This window comes from Maniola hyperantus, chromosome 21, assembly GCF_902806685.2.
Source record: "Maniola hyperantus chromosome 21, iAphHyp1.2, whole genome shotgun sequence".
Taxonomy (NCBI): domain Eukaryota; kingdom Metazoa; phylum Arthropoda; class Insecta; order Lepidoptera; family Nymphalidae; genus Maniola; species Maniola hyperantus.
The window spans coordinates 3,592,508-3,610,934 of NC_048556.1; the positions used below are offsets into that span (position 1 = coordinate 3,592,508).

Here is an 18,427-nt window from a genome sequence, read left to right on the forward strand (position 1 = left end):
TAGAATAAATCGAGGAGTTCCCGCCTCTCAGATCAGAGTTCTAGCTACTGGAGTTTTTTAAATAACTTTTGATACTAAGTTCGAAAATTTAAAGTAATTGACTCTTCTGTTATGCTCTGCTGGCATTTTTATGAGAGTTCTGGTTTAGTTTGTAGGTTTATTCGATAGCTTGTTTAATAAGCTAGAAAAAATCGAGGAGTTCCCGCCTCTCAGATCAGAGTTCTAGCTACTGGAGTTTTTTAAATAACTTTTGATATTAAGTTCGAAAATTAAAAGTAGTTGACTCTTCTTGTATGCTCTGCTGGCATTTTTATGAGAGTTCTGGTTAAGTTTGTAGATTTATTCGATAGCTTGTTTAATAAGCTAGAATAAATCGAGGAGTTCCCGCCTCTCAGATCAGAGTTCTAGCTGCTGGATTCTGTAAAATAACTTTTGATATTAAGTTCGAAAATTAAAAGTAGTTGACTCTTCTTGTATGCTCTGCTGGCATTTTTATGAGAGTTCTGGTTCAGTTTGTAGGTTTATTTGATAGCTTGTTTAATAAGCTAGAATAAATCGAGGAGTTCCCGCCTCTCAGATCAGAGTTCTAGCTGCTGGGTTCTTTTTAATAACTTTTGATACTAAGTTCGAAAATTTAAAGTAATTGACTCTTCTGGTATGCTCTGCTGGCATTTTTATGAGAGTTCTGGTTCAGTTTGTAGGTTTATTTGATAGCTTGTTTAATAAGCTAGAATGAATCGAGGAGTTCCCGCGTCTCAGATCAGAGTTCTAGCTACTGGAGTTTTTTTAATAACTTTTGATATTAAGTTCGAAAATTAAAAGTAGTTGACTCTTCTTGTATGCTCTGCTGGCATTTTTATGAGAGTTCTGGTTCAGTTTGTAGGTTTATTTGATAGCTTATTTAATAAGCTAGAATAAATCGAGGTGTTCCCGCCTCTCAGATCAGAGTTCTAGCTGCTGGGTTCTTTTTAATAACTTTTGATACTAAGTTCGAAAATTTAAAGTAATTGACTCTTCTGTTATACTCTGCTGGCATTTTTATGAGAGTTCTGGTTCAGTTTGTAGGTTTATTTGATAGCTTGTTTAATAAGCTAGAATGAATCGAGGAGTTCCCGCGTCTCAGATCAGAGTTCTAGCTACTGGAGTTTTTTTAATAACTTTTGATATTAAGTTCGAAAATTAAAGTAGTTGACTCTTCTTGTATGCTCTGCTGGCATTTTTATGAGAGTTCTGGTTCAGTTTGTAGGTTTATTTGATAGCTTATTTAATAAGCTAGAATAAATCGAGGTGTTCCCGCCTCTCAGATCAGAGTTCTAGCTGCTGGGTTCTTTTTAATAACTTTTGATACTAAGTTCGAAAATTTAAAGTAATTGACTCTTCTGGTATGCTCTGCTGGCATTTTTATGAGAGTTCTGGTTAAGTTTGTAGATTTATTCGATAGCTTGTTTAATAAGCTAGAATAAATCGAGGAGTTCCTGCCTCTCAGATCAGAGTTCTAGCTGCTGGATTCTGTAAAATAACTTTTGATATTAAGTTCGAAAATTAAAAGTAGTTGACTCTTCTTGTATGCTCTGCTGGCATTTTTATGAGAGTTCTGGTTCAGTTTGTAGGTTTATTTGATAGCTTGTTTAATAAGCTAGAATAAATCGAGGAGTTCCCGCCTCTCAGATCAGAGTTCTAGCTGCTGGGTTCTTTTTAATAACTTTTGATACTAAGTTCGAAAATTTAAAGTAATTGACTCTTCTGGTATGCTCTGCTGGCATTTTTATGAGAGTTCTGGTTAAGTTTGTAGATTTTTTCGATAGCTTGTTTAATAAGCTAGAATAAATCGAGGAGTTCCCGCCTCTCAGATCAGAGTTCTAGCTACTGGAGTTTTTTAAATAACTTTTGATACTAAGTTCGAAAATTTAAAGTAATTGACTCTTCTGTTATGCTCTGCTGGCATTTTTATGAGAGTTCTGGTTTAGTTTGTAGGTTTATTCGATAGCTTGTTTAATAAGCTAGAATAAATCGAGGAGTTCCCGCCTCTCAGATCAGAGTTCTAGCTACTGGAGTTTTTTAAATAACTTTTGATACTAAGTTCGAAAATTTAAAGTAATTGACTCTTCTGGTATGCTCTGCTGGCATTTTTATGAGAGTTCTGGTTCAGTTTGTAGATTAAATCGATAGCTTGTTTAATAAGCTAGAATAAATCGAGGAGTTCCCGCCTCTCAGATCAGAGTTCTAGCTGCTGGAGTTTTTTAAATAACTTTTGATACTAAGTTCGAAAATTTAAAGTAATTGACTCTTCTGGTATGCTCTGCTGGCATTTTTATGAGAGTTCTGGTTTAGTTTGTAGGTTTATTCGATAGCTTGTTTAATAAGCTAGAATAAATCGAGGAGTTCCCACCTCTCAGATCAGAGTTCTAGCTGCTGGATTCTTTAAAATAACTTTTGATATTAAGTTCGAAAATTTAAAGTAGTTGACTCTTCTTGTATGCTCTGCTGGCATCTTTTTGAGAGTTCCAGGCTAGATAATAGGTTTTTTCGATAGCTTGTTTAATAAGCTAGAATAAATCGAGGAGTTCCCGCCTCTCAGATCAGAGTTCTAGCTGCTGGGTTCTTTTTAATAACTTTTGATACTAAGTTCGAAAATTTAAAGTAATTGACTCTTCTGGTATGCTCTGCTGGCATTTTTATGAGAGTTCTGGTTAAGTTTGTAGATTTTTTCGATAGCTTGTTTAATAAGCTAGAATAAATCGAGGAGTTCCCGCCTCTCAGATCAGAGTTCTAGCTACTGGAGTTTTTTAAATAACTTTTGATACTAAGTTCGAAAATTTAAAGTAATTGACTCTTCTGGTATGCTCTGCTGGCATTTTTATGAGAGTTCTGGTTCAGTTTGTAGATTAAATCGATAGCTTGTTTAATAAGCTAGAATAAATCGAGGAGTTCCCGCCTCTCAGGTCAGAGTTCTAGCTACTGGAGATTTTTAAATAACTTTTGATACTAAGTTCGAAAATTTAAAGTAATTGACTCTTCTGGTATGCTCTGCTGGCATTTTTATGAAAGTTCTGGTTAAGTTTGTAGGTTTATTCGATAGCTTGTTTAATAAGCTAGAATAAATCGAGGAGTTCCCGCCTCTCAGATCAGAGTTCTAGCTGCTGGATTCTTTAAAATAACTTTTGATATTAAGTTCGAAAATTTAAAGTAGTTGACTCTTCTTGTATGCTCTGCTGGCATCTTTTTGAGAGTTCCAGGCTAGATAATAGGTTTTTTCGATAGCTTGTTTAATAAGCTAGAATAAATCGAGGAGTTCCCGCCTCTCAGATCAGAGTTCTAGCTGCTGGGTTCTTTTTAATAACTTTTGATACTAAGTTCGAAAATTTAAAGTAATTGACTCTTCTGGTATGCTCTGCTGGCATTTTTATGAGAGTTCTGGTTAAGTTTGTAGATTTTTTCGATAGCTTGTTTAATAAGCTAGAATAAATCGAGGAGTTCCCGCCTCTCAGATCAGAGTTCTAGCTACTGGAGTTTTTTAAATAAATTTTGATACTAAGTTCGAAAATTTAAAGTAATTGACTCTTCTGTTATGCTCTGCTGGCATTTTTATGAGAGTTCTGGTTTAGTTTGTAGGTTTATTCGATAGCTTGTTTAATAAGCTAGAATAAATCGAGGAGTTCCCGCCTCTCAGATCAGAGTTCTAGCTACTGGAGTTTTTTAAATAACTTTTGATACTAAGTTCGAAAATTTAAAGTAATTGACTCTTCTGGTATGCTCTGCTGGCATTTTTATGAGAGTTCTGGTTTAGTTTGTAGGTTTATTCGATAGCTTGTTTAATAAGCTAGAATAAATCGAGGAGTTCCCGCCTCTCAGATCAGAGTTCTAGCTGCTGGAGTTTTTTAAATAACTTTTGATACTAAGTTCGAAAATTTAAAGTAATTGACTCTTCTGGTATGCTCTGCTGGCATTTTTATGAGAGTTCTGGTTTAGTTTGTAGGTTTATTCGATAGCTTGTTTAATAAGCTAGAATAAATCGAGGAGTTCCCACCTCTCAGATCAGAGTTCTAGCTGCTGGATTCTTTTAAATAACTTGTGATATTAAGTTCGAAAATTTAAAGTAGTTGACTCTTCTTGTATGCTCTGCTGGCATTTTTATGAGAGTTCTGGTTCAGTTTGTAGGTTAAATCGATAGCTTGTTTAATAAGCTAGAATAAATCGAGGAGTTCCCGCCTCTCAGATCAGAGTTCTAGCTACTGGAGTTTTTTAAATAACTTTTGATACTAAGTTCGAAAATTTAAAGTAATTGACTCTTCTGGTATGCTCTGCTGGCATTTTTATGAAAGTTCTGGTTAAGTTTGTAGGTTTATTCGATAGCTTGTTTAATAAGCTAGAATAAATCGAGGAGTTCCCGCCTCTCAGATCAGAGTTCTAGCTGCTGGATTCTTTAAAATAACTTTTGATATTAAGTTCGAAAATTTAAAGTAGTTGACTCTTCTTGTATGCTCTGCTGGCATCTTTTTGAGAGTTCCAGGCTAGATAATAGGTTTTTTCGATAGCTTGTTTAATAAGCTAGAATGAATCAAGGAGTTCCCGCCTCTCAGATCAGAGTTCTAGCTGCTGGAGTTTTTTTAATAACTTTTGATACTAAGTTCAAAAATTTAAAGTAATTGACTCTTCTTGTATGCTCTGCTGGCATTTTTATGAGAGTTCTGGTTTAGTTTGTAGGTTTATTCGATAGCTTGTTTAATAAGCTAGAATAAATCGAGGAGTTCCCGCCTCTCAGATCAGAGTTCTAGCTGCTGGAATTTTTTGAATGACTTGTGATTATAAAGTTTGAATTTTTTTTCATTTTTTCAATCGATTTTTTTTAAGCTTAAATGGCCAGAACTATCATTATTAAGTATGAGGAACTATAGAACTGACCTGCATGCGTACAGAACTGTCTTTTTTTTTTGCTTTGCTCGAAAATGATCTGCTACCGGAAGTTAGCAGAGCATTATTTTAACTGCGATTTTTTTGGTTAAAACGCCAGAACTTTCTTTAAAAAGTATCAGGAACTCTAGAACTCTTCTGCATGCGAATAGAACTCCTTTTTATTTTTGATCTGCTAGCACATGCTCTGCTAAGTTCACGGACACTATATGTCTCACATAAATCTGTCTCGTTTGATTGTTTGTTTGTTTCTGTTGAATTAAAATTCAATCTTAAGTAACGATTAGCGACTCTGAGTGAGACATTATAAAATTGGCACTTGATCAATTAAAAATTAAATGCTATTTTGAAAAACTCATTAGATACCGTACCTACCCATTTTTTGGCTGAAGGTAAAATCGATTTTTTTGACTTTCACATCTTTTCTATTGTCCTGTTCCTTCGTTCCTAATTTTCTTATGGCTGAGGAATATTTTTTGTTTTTACTAAAATTTTAATGCTTATTAAAGCTACCTATTTGAAACTTAAAACATACCTACGAATTTTGTTGATACACATAATATCAAATTCAAAGTTCCTAAATTATGAACCAACCACATTACTATCGATACACCACGTACCTTATGCAAATTACATTAGAGTTCGAGTTACCAAAGCTCAACCATGGTAGTCAAATGAAGACACCTCACGTACAGTCATAGTTATGAATGAACTGAATGTTATCATACATCGCATAGCAGGTGGCATTACAAACGACAGTGAAGAAGGCGAACTAGAACCTGTGCAAACAACCTCGGATACTGGAAAGCCGACTTTTGTAGTGAAATTAAATGAACATGATTCTTTTAACGATAAGATTGTTTGTAACGTCAAGAATGGGAATTTTAAAAATGAAAAGCTACGTGAAAATAACAATCACGTTTCTTATGACATTTGTAAGACTGAATTCAAAGAATTAACTTTCTGCCAAGCTGAGTTTAACGTTCAACTATGTGAATTTATTGACAGAAATGTACAGACTTAAGTTTTCAGTAAATACGAGTACAACTATCTCATAATAGAATTAAAATAAAACTGAAGACTTTTTTTGATATCTTAATTAAACAAGCAAATATTGTAATTTCTGAATACTTAAAAGATGAATTGTGCGACCAATAATGAACTCAAACAGAAACTGAACCTAAGATATCATTCAACATTAAAATTGCTATGAGGAATAAAATCTACTTATGCCTTGCAAAGGGATAAAAATTTAAAATTTAAAAATGCTTAAATTAAATTAAAAAGGTCGGAAGTAAAACAGATTTTTTTTATGTAAGCTTTTGTGTGATAAAGTGAAATTAATCTGCCCTAAGTGCAAAAGAAAATCTTCTACACTGGTGCTTTAGTGACAATTCGACGGTAGAAACTAAGATTTCAGTAAAAATAGAAAAAAATGTTCAAGTGAACTTTTGTTGGATACAGTCAATAAAGTTGCTAGAACGGTGATCTCGCACCGGAAAGCACGTTGGAAGACCCATCAAACGTGTCGCAGGGAGCAGCAGGATTTAGGCGATGAAAGACTGAGGCGTGTGGAAGTCCCTACAAGAGACCTACGACCAGTTTACGACTATCGGTCGGACAATGATGATGATGATACAGTCAAAGAAATCTACCATATTATGCGGACAGACCAACGCAAAATACCTTATACACAGGTGCTTTAAAAAAAGAATTCGAAGAACGTAGAAATTATCTTGATTGTCATTGACCATCGATTGGAAACTATCTAACTTTCTTGCTCCTTTCACGGCGTATGCAAATGTTTTCTTTAAATAAATTTATCAAATATAATTGTGAGATCCTATTAAGCATTCAGTTGTCGTGTATCCGCAGTGGTGCTGTGCATGTGAATAGCTCGAACAATGGTGACGTTACGGTGGTCGCTTCTGGGAAAGATCCTAAGCATTTTATGGCGTTTACCGATTCAACGATTGAGGTGAGGGCCCACAAATTTGATGCTGTTGACAGGTGATTTTGATGTTGCATTTGTTATGTGACTGTTGGCTTGTGATTGTTATATTGTGATAAGAAGACATCTTGACTTTATGCGTGTAATATTTATTATGTACTTATCATCGAAGTTATGTGCTTTTTAAGCAACTAAATATCACTGAAATGTACCTTAAATGCAGGATTCCTTGCAATATTTTCCTCGTTGCCCATTGTGAATCGTGATATGACACCTTAAAATTGTCTGTGTATTATTTAAGTAAGCTTTGGACTAGAACATATTTCAATTTTAGAAATCGTAAGGTTTACAAAAAAATTTGGACTCTCTAACACAATTGTAATACATATTTACTACTTTAGGTGGAACAGAAATAAGTATAATATTATTTCTGTGGTATGTCTTTACCGATTTAAAACTTCAGGAGAAAACATTTTCAACTGCCAAATTTTAGTTCACGGTATCCAAGATCATCGGTTTCATAAAGACAATAAAATTCAGTTTATCAATGAAAATTTGTCCTTACTGAGATTTCAAAGAAATAAGACTTTTGCGAAAGATGTGATCTCAAGTGAAATTGAAGAAGTGTGATGGAAGATTTACAGAGAGCCGCTGGATTCAGGCGACGCAAAACCGTGGCATGTGGAAGGCCCTACACTGAGAGTTGAGACCTATGTTCAGCAGTGGAAGTGATGATAATGGAAGATTCTAAAAATCGTTCACTGCAACCATAAGTCCTGAAATTACAGGAATGTTCAGACCTACAGAACATAAGTTATATTAGTAGGTAGGTAAGTAAACATTGGTTATAAAAGAAAGAAAGAATAAATGGAAATAAGTATATCTGAGAAATGATGTCCATAACTCGCGAAGTACGCCCATAACTCACAATAATGAACAGACAAGAAGCATCACGTAAATAATTTCCAAAACGAAGGGTCCAAGCATGTCAAAACAAAAAGTAAAATATCCATTTTCCGATTTAAGTATCCATAGAAAATACGATTTCGGATTTCCTATTGTCGACGTTATCATCAGTCTTTAGGGGTCCCGGAAAAAATGGCGGCAGAATTTAATATAACAGCAGCAGGGCTTATGAGGAAGCTATAAGAAAGTTGTGTCTGCTTATTTACCAGGAAGTTTATGTATTTTACGTCCACACACACCGACGCCTAATGTCCATATGTAAACAGCCTTGAGCACATTGGCCCGAGGTACTCGGCCAATGCACGTTAAACGTTGCTCCCGATTATTTTCACAATATCTGATAGTAACAGTTAAACCTAAGATTTGAAATCTCGTAACTCAGGTCATTATGCGGAAGGATCTGGGAAACAACTGCATTATTATCCTCCAACCATTACATGAATAATAATGGAAAAGGGTCACTACCCTCACCAATGAGGAATATGATGCAGAGAGAGACTCGTCTAATGCACTCGGCGAATTTGTACAAAGCCATTTGGCGCACATTTGCCAGCGGTAGCGTTGCCTTGCCGACTTTAGGGTTTTCATACAAAAAATCTTGGCACAATTCGAAGGCACCAGATTTACTCAATAGCCGGCACTTGCCAAACGCTTTGGGCCAATGTGTACATGAGCCTTTAGAAGTTTGGGCCTCATTTGTGTGAGTGTTTGGGGGGTGTGTGAGTATTCCAGCATTAGAATGAAGAGCACGCGCGCGCCTTGCCCGGGACGTGACTAGCATATCTCATTTCTCTTTCCCCCCATCCGTTGTCTCCCTCACACCACCCTCCAGCCATTTTGAATCAACTGTTTCTCAGTTTTCAGATCTTTTCCTCCTTTCCTTTAATTTCGTAATGTTTAATTTCATCTGGATGTAAATTTTTCCATTTTCGCGAGAATAAATTTTTTCGTGAAAATTATTTTGAAATACTTTTTTACAGAAGGAAGTCGAAATCGAGATATATCCAGTTGCATAACAGGTGGTCAAAGCAACGTTAGGGTTACCCTTACATTTTAACCGACAATAAAAGCAAAGTGGGTTACACAGTCTTTTTTTCAAGGTCCATACTCCATTGAAATTTATTACAGAGATAGTTTTCATCTCGAAGACGGACCCGAATTAAGGTTTCGAAGAAGAGGAAACGTATTTAACGAAAATTTGAAAAATTCAATGTTTTTCGCAGTCTATAAAAATTATTATAATAAGCTGTTACTTTAATGACTGGGAAGTATTAGAAGCCATAACAATTTGTAAAGTTTAAAGAATAAGCTTCATTCATAGTTTGACTGTTTCACAGGCGATCTGAGACGCGGACGCGATAGTATCACCAGCGTTAGGCCACTGATCTCAGATAAGGCTCACGTGTGTGTACGTGGGCTTAACGTTGTAGCAGACGTAAGTACATACGGAACCTACCTGTTATGCCTATATTGTCGACTTCTGCCTATACCTATAGTACACGACAGGTTAAAATGGCAATCGGGGAGGGAACGCCCCACACACCCGCATAGCCCCCGCGCTAACCCGGTCTAGGAGAGCGCGGATGACGTGGTGTGCGGGGCGTCCCCCCGCCTCATACCCCGATTGCCATGTCAACCTGTCGCGGACTATAGGTAAATATTATGCCTATTGTCGACATCTGCCTTGTACACAATACACCTCCCTGGCGCAGTGGTGAGCTCTGTGGTCTTATTAGCGGAGGGCCGGCGTTCGATTCCCGGCAGGGGAAATTCGGCATTTAAGGATTTCTAAATTTCCTCTGGTCTGGTCTGGTATTGCAGTCGCGAGCTAACTTGTATCTGAATAAGTATTAGAATAAGAGTTAAGTATTTCGTGAACCGTAAAAGAGTTTTCATAGAATTCGTATTTTCTATTGCCGCTATAGCAATAAATTTTAAAAAACTCAAAATATTACCTTGTACCATGGTACGGGACTCTTCGTGTGGGAGTCCGACTCGATCTTGACCGGTTTTTTTATATACAGTAGAATGTAGGCAATAGTGCCAGTCACCGGTATATTGGGTAAGTAAGTACCTATACTAGTACTATGCCCGTTAATGACCACTTGAATAGTGAAAAGTCTGTAAAGGATGTTCATTGTTATAATAATATGAATTCATATTATTTGAGTTGGTAAAACTGACATAAAAATGCGAAAGAAACACCGTAACGCGACCCTATTAAAAGCCCACCTAATTCATTCATAGTTTGATTGATTAATTGCCCCTATGAATTTTCATTGACTTAATAATAGGTATAAGATACCCACTCAGTAGTAATAGAGTCATTTAATGAAAATAACGCATGAGTTCCTAGAACACGTCGGCCAGTCTAATGAGTATGCATACCGCGAGTTAATAATATTATAATTAAATCTCATTAAATACTCCTGCTAGATATTATAAAATGTGCAAATCTATTAGTAGGTAGTGGCTTGGCAGTAACCAGATAATATATCTAAGCCGGATCGGATCCAAAGGCAGGCTGTTCGACTTGTGGATGATCCCAAACTGACTGGCTCGTTAGAAAGCCATGATGATGGAGCACCGCAGAGACGTTAGCTCTCTATGCGTGTTCTATCGCCTTTATAATGGGGAGTGCTCTGAAGAGCTTTTTGACCTTATTCCACCCTCATTTTTCTACAACCGCACCGCGCGCCACCGCACCGTAAAGAATTTCACCCTCACTAAGTACCTGGGTGTCTGGTGCACTTCGACAGTCCGCTGTGCCAGATCCTTCTTTCCACGCTCGTGCAAACTGTGGAACCAACTCCCATCGGCAGTGTTCCCACTAGATTACAACATGGGGTTATTCAAGGGGCGGACCAAAAAATTCCTAAAAGGCTGGCAACGCATCGGCGGTTCCTCTGGTGCTGCAAATGTTCATGGGCGGCGGTAATCACTTAACATCAGATGACCCGCCTGCTCGTTTGCTCGCTATCTCTATAAAAAAAGCAAAGCTGGAAGTCTTTCTTATTAGCGAAAGGGAAGTATTTTTCAGTTTTTTCACGATGTTTTCAGTCAGTGTAAATAAATTATGGAATTTATTGTAGGATTTTTGTTAGTTAAGTAATAAGTGGTGGTAGCCTAACTGATAGTGTTCGAGGATCGATCCCGGGCACCTATGTGCGATGAAATATCACTTGATTTACCTGTGCAGGAAAACATCGTGAGGAAATCTGCATACCTGAGATGTAACCACCTAATTTTCTCAAAGGTTTATCAAGTCTGCCAATCCGCTAGTTCCAATGCTCGTGCTCAATAGTGAGCCGGCGATGTTGATGATGATGATTGATGATGTGTGATGGAAACAAACCAACGATAAGTATACTTACTTGTGATAATCCTAAATATATAGATACAGTTTCGGATATGTACAGAAACCTCCCGTCCGCCGCCACAGACAACGCGAACCCGTCGAGAGACTGTGGACAAAAGAAAACATAGTTAATAATATAAAATAGACCATAGAACAACGCGGACGAAGTCACGGGGGTAATCTGTTACCCCCGTGACTTCGTCCGCGTGGACTACACAAATTTCAAATCTCTATTTTACCCCCTTAGGGGTTGAATTTTCAAAAATCCTTTCTTAGCGGATGTCTACGTCATAATAGCTCTATATGCATGCCAAATTTCAATCCGATCCGTCCAGTAGTTTGAGCCGTGCGTTGATATATCATTCAATCAGTCAGCTTTTCCTTTTTTATATATAGGACATAGTACACCACCTAGATTGATTAATTTTTATATTTTATTTTAACAGATAGACGCTATAACAGCAAATAACCATGAGCAGTGTTGTATCGAATGCAGAAAATGGGTGGGGGACCTAAATGGAAGAAGACTGTGGAGGGTAACAGAACCCACAAGGGGTCGTAGTAAATTAATATTTAATTTTTTCGACAGAGGTTAAAATTGTATTGGTCCGGCGGAAGTTTCATAAAAGGAGGCATAAGTCCTTACCTAATATTTCTTGTAACAAAATCTGAACTAACTCTAAAAAAATCAAATTCACGCAAAATTGTTCGAAAATCGATTACGCAATCGGAATGACCTCCAAATCGCAGAATCATAGCATGCACGTCCTTATTTTTTTCTCAAAAAACGTACGTACAACTAGTCCCGCAACGTTGCACCGTTAAAAAAATCGAATCAAGGAATCACGTAGCAGCCCGTTCTCGATCTACAATAGAAACCACAGTACCACAGTATTATAATGTACCTAAGATTGCATAAAATTATATTGTTTACGTGAGCGAAATGATAGTATTATAATCGATTTTTTTAGCATTCCGCGCCCGTTAGGCTGAAACGTGTTGTTTTTGTCGAGTCGCCACTAAACCGTTGAAAATCAAAACGCACGAAAAATTGAGCGTTTCATTATAATTTTCTTAAAAATAAAAATAAAAAATAAATAAAATAAAATGTTTTTATTTCGACCAACAAGGATCATATTGGTGTTAGTAATTACACAAAACTTAAACCTAATTGTTAGTAATTATTAATATTAGTGTTAGTAATTACACGAAACTTAAACCTATTTGTTAGTAAAAAATCTATAACTATTTAAATTAGGACAGGATCGATTTACCAGCACGTGAATCATACAACAGTGATTCAAGTACTGGCAGTCGATCCTGTCAGAAAATACCTTCAGGAGGCCATTGGGGCTGGACCGGACTCTACGCAACAGGGATGTGCACCGCTTTCGCATAGTAGTATAAAAACAGTCTACATGCGCCTCGGCGAACATCCCTGACGCGCTGCAGAATCTGGGCAGCCCCATCAGCATCCTGAATGCATTATTATATTGTACACGCAGGGCATTGTACTGCTTTTGCGTGTAATCGATCCACAGGCTGCTCGTGTAGAAGGAGGTGCAATATGCTCTGAAAAGAGTGATTTTGACGGCTACAGAACAACGAGCAAACCTGCGGACGATCATGTTCGCCCTAACAGACAACGCCCTGCGTTCTCTTTCTATATCTAGGTACTTCACTAATATTTTAATGAACGCGAAGCTGTGAATATCGATGTTGAATTACTTGAATTATACCGAGGCTGAAATCGATAAACATTTAAGCGATATAGAAGATATACTTTATGGAGACGTACGAGAAGATTCCTAGGCACAGACCATTTTAGTGATCGGTGCCCGAACACGAACACTTCGTAAGTGCGGCCGTATTTCCTGAAGCGCCATCTAGTATTTTTAATTAGTCGCTACAGGTGCGGTCACAGATCAAGGAGCTAAGCTCATCGCCCACAGCGCGAGGGCCCTAGACCCGATACATAACCAATACTACTAGCCCAAGAAGGCGGGCCTTAGCCAACACACAGCTTATAAAAAAATGTTGCAAGCTATTTATTTACCAGATTATCAAGTAGAATAGCAGCTACATTTCATGTAAATGAAGAGATCGCTATCCGTAAATGAAACAATCAGTAGGTTAGTTAAGTTGGAGTCAGAAAGACTAAGGTTCAAATCCCTCAGACGAGTCAGACGAGTTGAAACGAGTCAGATTTGTGTAGAAGACTTTAGACGAATTTATTTTAAGAGAAGACATACCTACTCGTATATTGCAGTAGGTACCTATCATTTTACTAGCAAAGCTCTATACATTTATGCTCTATGGACTTCACTGATGAGTGATCTTAATCCAGCAGTGAATGTCTACATGTTGAAATAATTATAGTCAAGTAAAAAAATTTGCTGGCATAGAGAGTTAGCTATAAAGTATAAACTCATTAATAAATTAATATAGATAGTTGACCGTAACGGTTGTACAGATTTTCAATAATCTTATCGCCCATTCTCTCGCTTATGCCAATCAGTCATAACAATAGATAAATTGATTAAAACAACGAAATTTCACCATCAAACAACAACAAGATTAACCATTTCATCTATTATTTTTCTAAAGTTGCATTACTTTGAACACAATTACGGAACCCGAATTTCGAAGCCGTTCGCACTTGACCGCGATTTTTAAGCAATCCTTTAACAAAATAGGTAGCTAGTATAAGTATTCAATTAATTTTGGTTATGAAATTTTTAGTGAAACCGACAAAATTATTAAATTTTGATGTCGAAAGTTATATGTTTAGACATAAGCGTGCGGTCGGCTTTTGTTGAAAAAGTTATTGTAAGTACTTATATTATGTTTATAAAAAGCATGAAGTTAGCCAATTGTGTAACAAAGTCAAGTTCGATTGTGTTTTGGGACGTTATCAGTGGTGATGAAAATAATAAACTAAGAGCTGGTCACCAATTTCTACAGTGCTTTATTCAAATAAAAGCAGGAACAAGAGTTTACTTAATCGACTTGCAAAAGAGAGGAGGTTCCTCAAGGCTCGTATTTATAAAAATTAAATTGCAGGAATTTTCCAGGGTCCGTCCCTTAAAAGCATCATAGATACATCAAAGGAACAATCATGTACCTATTAGGCATTGTTCCAATTGATAATAAATCAAAGATGTTATTTTTCACTGACTTCCAAATAAAAGGTTCTTAATTCGGTGCATTTTATTATTTTATTTTTCTATGCCAACTTAACAAACTTGTAAACAAGTTGTCTTGTCATGCACACTGAAAGCTATAATAATAATATCTATATCTACACCGTCAAGTTTACTGGATGCCGATATATGAAGCCTCATGTCCGCTGCAAACTTGACGGTAAACTTGATTGTGTATGGCCAACCTCATTCATAACATAATTTTATTAGCATCTAAAAACACACAACTCAACCTTATTACAGCGTCTTCGCCAATTCGCTCGTGCTCGTCTTACGAAGACGAGGTCCACGATTTCTATCGTCACCTGGCCGTGGACTCCCGTCACGGCCTCGGGGCGTACGGACTAACCAATAGTTCAACAAATCCACCCATCCCAACGTCATCATAAGCCGTAGTCCGAGTCACAGGAGGCACCCTTAGGAGGACGTTGCCCCCCGACCTCTCAAATTATTTTTTCGAGTCCTATTAGGGCTCACCCCCAGGCGGAGCTTCAGGCTCGCAACCACTCCCGGTGACGCTGTAGCGGCCAGTAGGGCCTAGTAGGTCAGTCCGACAACATTGAAGTTTAAAAACTAAATGTACAGGTCCCGGCAAACAACTTGAGCATGCAGCAGCGTAGTAGGAGAAAGTTGGCGAATCCGGGAAGCGAAAGTCGACGTATCAACCAATCGCGTGCACTCGCGCCGACTGATCAACCAATCGCGTGCACCCGCCATTCGCCAGCCAATCACATCAATGCTCAAGTTGTTGGCCGGGTAATATATACAAGCTACATCTGCTCTTGGACTATAACAAGATTGATGAAAAAACTAACGGAACCAAATTTCCGAGACGATTGATATCAGCTGTGAAGTTAAAGTGTCAATCACATTACTACCATTAGTTGACCTTCAATTTTTTATTCAGTTCAATTGTAGGTACTAGAGATGCTTATCTAGTTCAATACTTTCTCTATACGTACCTACTCTGTGACACACTGTATAGGCTCTATTTTTTGTGGTAGGTAGGAACTACTCTATGAACTTTCAATTTGTTCTAAGCCGGTTTAGATATTATTGTTTTTTACTATGTCATTCATACTCAAAACAGGTTTTCGTAAAGCAGTAGGCTTCTAATTCGTGGTTTTCTTTTTATATATAAAATACATAGATCTTGCGTAGATAATAATGTAATCTCACCTGGAGGATGTGTGTGCCCTGGTGCTGCTCGAACAGCTCCATCGCAAGACTAGCAGCCGTCCGCCTGCTTTGTGCACCTGCAACAATCACAGTAACACTGTTAGCATATAGCATATCTAAAATATAAGTAGGTATGTATAATTGGGCCGATTTTCTTGTACACAATCTCTTAACTAAACTGAATTGACATGTCTAAATCTAGTGCTATCCTTTTCCACAAGCAACATTATAAAAGGAATAGATTAAGTGCTATTTTAGAAGCTGTGATGGCCTAGTGGTTAGGACATCCGCCTCCTAGTCGGAGGTCGGGAGTTCGATCCCGGGCACGCACCTCTAACTTTTTCTGAGTTATGTGCGTTTTAAGTAATTAAATGGAAAACATCGTGAGGAAACCTGCATGCCTGAGAGTTGTCCATAATGTTCTCAAAGGTGTGTGAAGTCTACCAATCCGCACATGGCCAGCGTGGTAGACTATGGCCAAAACCCTTCTCACTCTGAGAGGAGACCCGTGCTCTGTAGTGAGCCGGCGATGGGTTGATCATGATGATGATGAAGTACATGAAAGCATATATGTATAAACAAAAAGAAGCTCTCCTCACAAGCGGCGCGCGATAGCATCGGTGTCGGGTTACAAGTTACTACAACTTTTCTTTGACAGGAACTTTATGAGTCCCTTTGTTTTACCTACTGAGTAATGAATATTATAACCTCTAATATTATTGCATTACTAGCTTATGCTCGCGACTTCGTCCGCGTGGACTACACAAATTTCAAACCCCTATTTCACCCCCTTAGGAGTTGAATTTTCAAAAATCCTTTCTTAGCGGATGCTTACGTCATAATAGCTATCTGCATGCCAAATTTCAGCCCGATCCGTCCAGTAGTTTGCGTTGATAGATCAGTCAGTCAGTCAGTCAGTCAGTCAGTCAGTCAGTCAGTCACCTTTTCCTTTTATATATTTAGATTATAGTTTGTCTGTTTATTTGTTTGTGTATCGCATCCCGCGAAAAATGCTTACGTTAGATTTTTTCATTTCATAAGTAGGACTAGGTACATATTATAGACTCGCTTTTGGCTGCAATCAAGTATTAGAATGGAATACGATATAACAATTTTGACGACCTCCCTGGCGCAGTGGTAAGCACTCTGGTCTTATTATATCTGGAGGTCCCAGCTTCGATTCCCGGCAGGGGTTTGGAATTTTATAATTTCTCAATTTCTGGTCTGGTCGGAGGCTTTGGCCTTGGCTAATTATCACCCTACCGGCAAAGCCGTGCCACCAAGGGATTTAGCGTTCCGGTACAATGCCGTATAGAAACCAAAAGGGTATGAGTTTAATACAAACTGCTATACCCCTTTCAGATTAGCCCGCTTCCATCTTAGACGGCATCATCACTTACCACCAGGTGTGATTGCAGTCATGGGCCAACTTGTACCTGGATCAAAAAAAAAAGCCTAACGACGCTTGGCAGACGTCTTCTAGTAGTTAAGTTCATACATCTACCTGCTACCGTGGTAATGCGTGGTGATACCATCGGTGTCAAGTTACTTGGCGGTGCTTTATGTGTCCCTTCCTTTCTATTCACTGACAACGATGTATTTTTAAGCCATTTCAAGTAAGAAAAGGGAAATATCCATAAGTACTTTTTAATTTAAATGCGGAAGTACTTCGCGCGCGTCACTTTGCAATTGTGCATTGTAAGGTCTACATCTCCTGAGGATGCTCCAGTGTCGGGGCGAAACGTGCGTCGAGTGTGTTTGGGATTTGTGTGGTGCTGCGTGGTGGTGGTGCGTATTGCTTGCCTGGTGGCTGCTTCTTCCTGCATCTTTAGCAGTGGGAGGGCGGGCGGTGCATTTCACATGCTGCATGTTGCACCTTACAGATTCGACCTGTTTCAGCGGATTACAGCAAATTAAGCTTTTGGTTCATTGCGGAAGTATCTGTCTGCTGGGTATGTTTTCATTTAACCGATTGATATAGAGAGATAGCTTGAATCCCAAAGACGGACAATGGACATACGGACAGACAAGCACGACTTATAAACACCGTCATGAGTCTATAAGGGTGAAATCTAGGTATATAGAGCGCACTCTGACTTTGCTTAGACATAAGTCAGAGTAAAAACAAGACAGATGTAGATACATATAGATCTGTCTCGTTTTAACTCAAAATTAAGTCAGTTTGAGCAAAGTCAAAGTGTGCCCTATAGATCTCAGACCCGCCCCGGCTTTGCACGGGTAGCTCATGACGACCATGTCTCGCATCCTTATACTTACCTACCTATGTCATTATTCATTAGCAACACGCACTGTTCGAAGACTTTCATCTTCATAGTTAGTAATGAGGAATGGTAAAGGCCGTTTCAGTTCGAAAGTCTGTCTTCCATACAACGACTTGGTTCTAAGTTGCTTAACCATCGGAATCGACATGCAGTTTTCCACGTTCACAACATTGAAAGTGACTCCAACGACACGCAAGGACACGCCGTGCGTGGTTCGTGACCGGCGGAACGGACACACGGACAGACAAGCACGACCCGCGCAATATTACGATACTTAGCTCAATGGCCGTCACGAGTCTACGAGTGGGTATGACCGAGGAGTGAGGGCGGTATATCACATTGTTTTAGAACAGGGTATTTGTCACGTCACCCAAATATGGCCTTATACCCAAATATGGGATCCTTATCTGCACAGAATACCTACTCACATAACAAATTAAATTTGTAACTTTTGTAAATTAATAATTACTAACTACCTAACACAACATACCTACAACAGGCAAACCTTACACATATAAACCACATAGGTACTTAATTTTTATACTAACATAATTATACTAACAAAACTAACATAAGA

General features: G+C 38.1%; 1 protein-coding gene across 2 annotated transcripts in view; it reads right to left on the bottom strand.

Annotated features, from left to right (window-relative positions):
- The window catches only part of trh (PAS domain-containing protein trachealess), a 97,150-nt gene that overhangs the window by 32,121 nt on the left and 46,602 nt on the right, over nucleotides 1–18,427 (bottom strand). For both annotated transcript variants that reach the window (XM_069505894.1, XM_034979969.2), the window contains exons 3-4: nucleotides 15,569–15,645; nucleotides 11,203–11,292 (exon numbers count right to left, since the gene is read on the bottom strand). In XM_069505894.1, coding sequence (XP_069361995.1) covers nucleotides 11,203–11,292; nucleotides 15,569–15,645 — 167 coding nt within the window. The remainder of the gene's footprint in view (nucleotides 1–11,202; nucleotides 11,293–15,568; nucleotides 15,646–18,427) is intronic.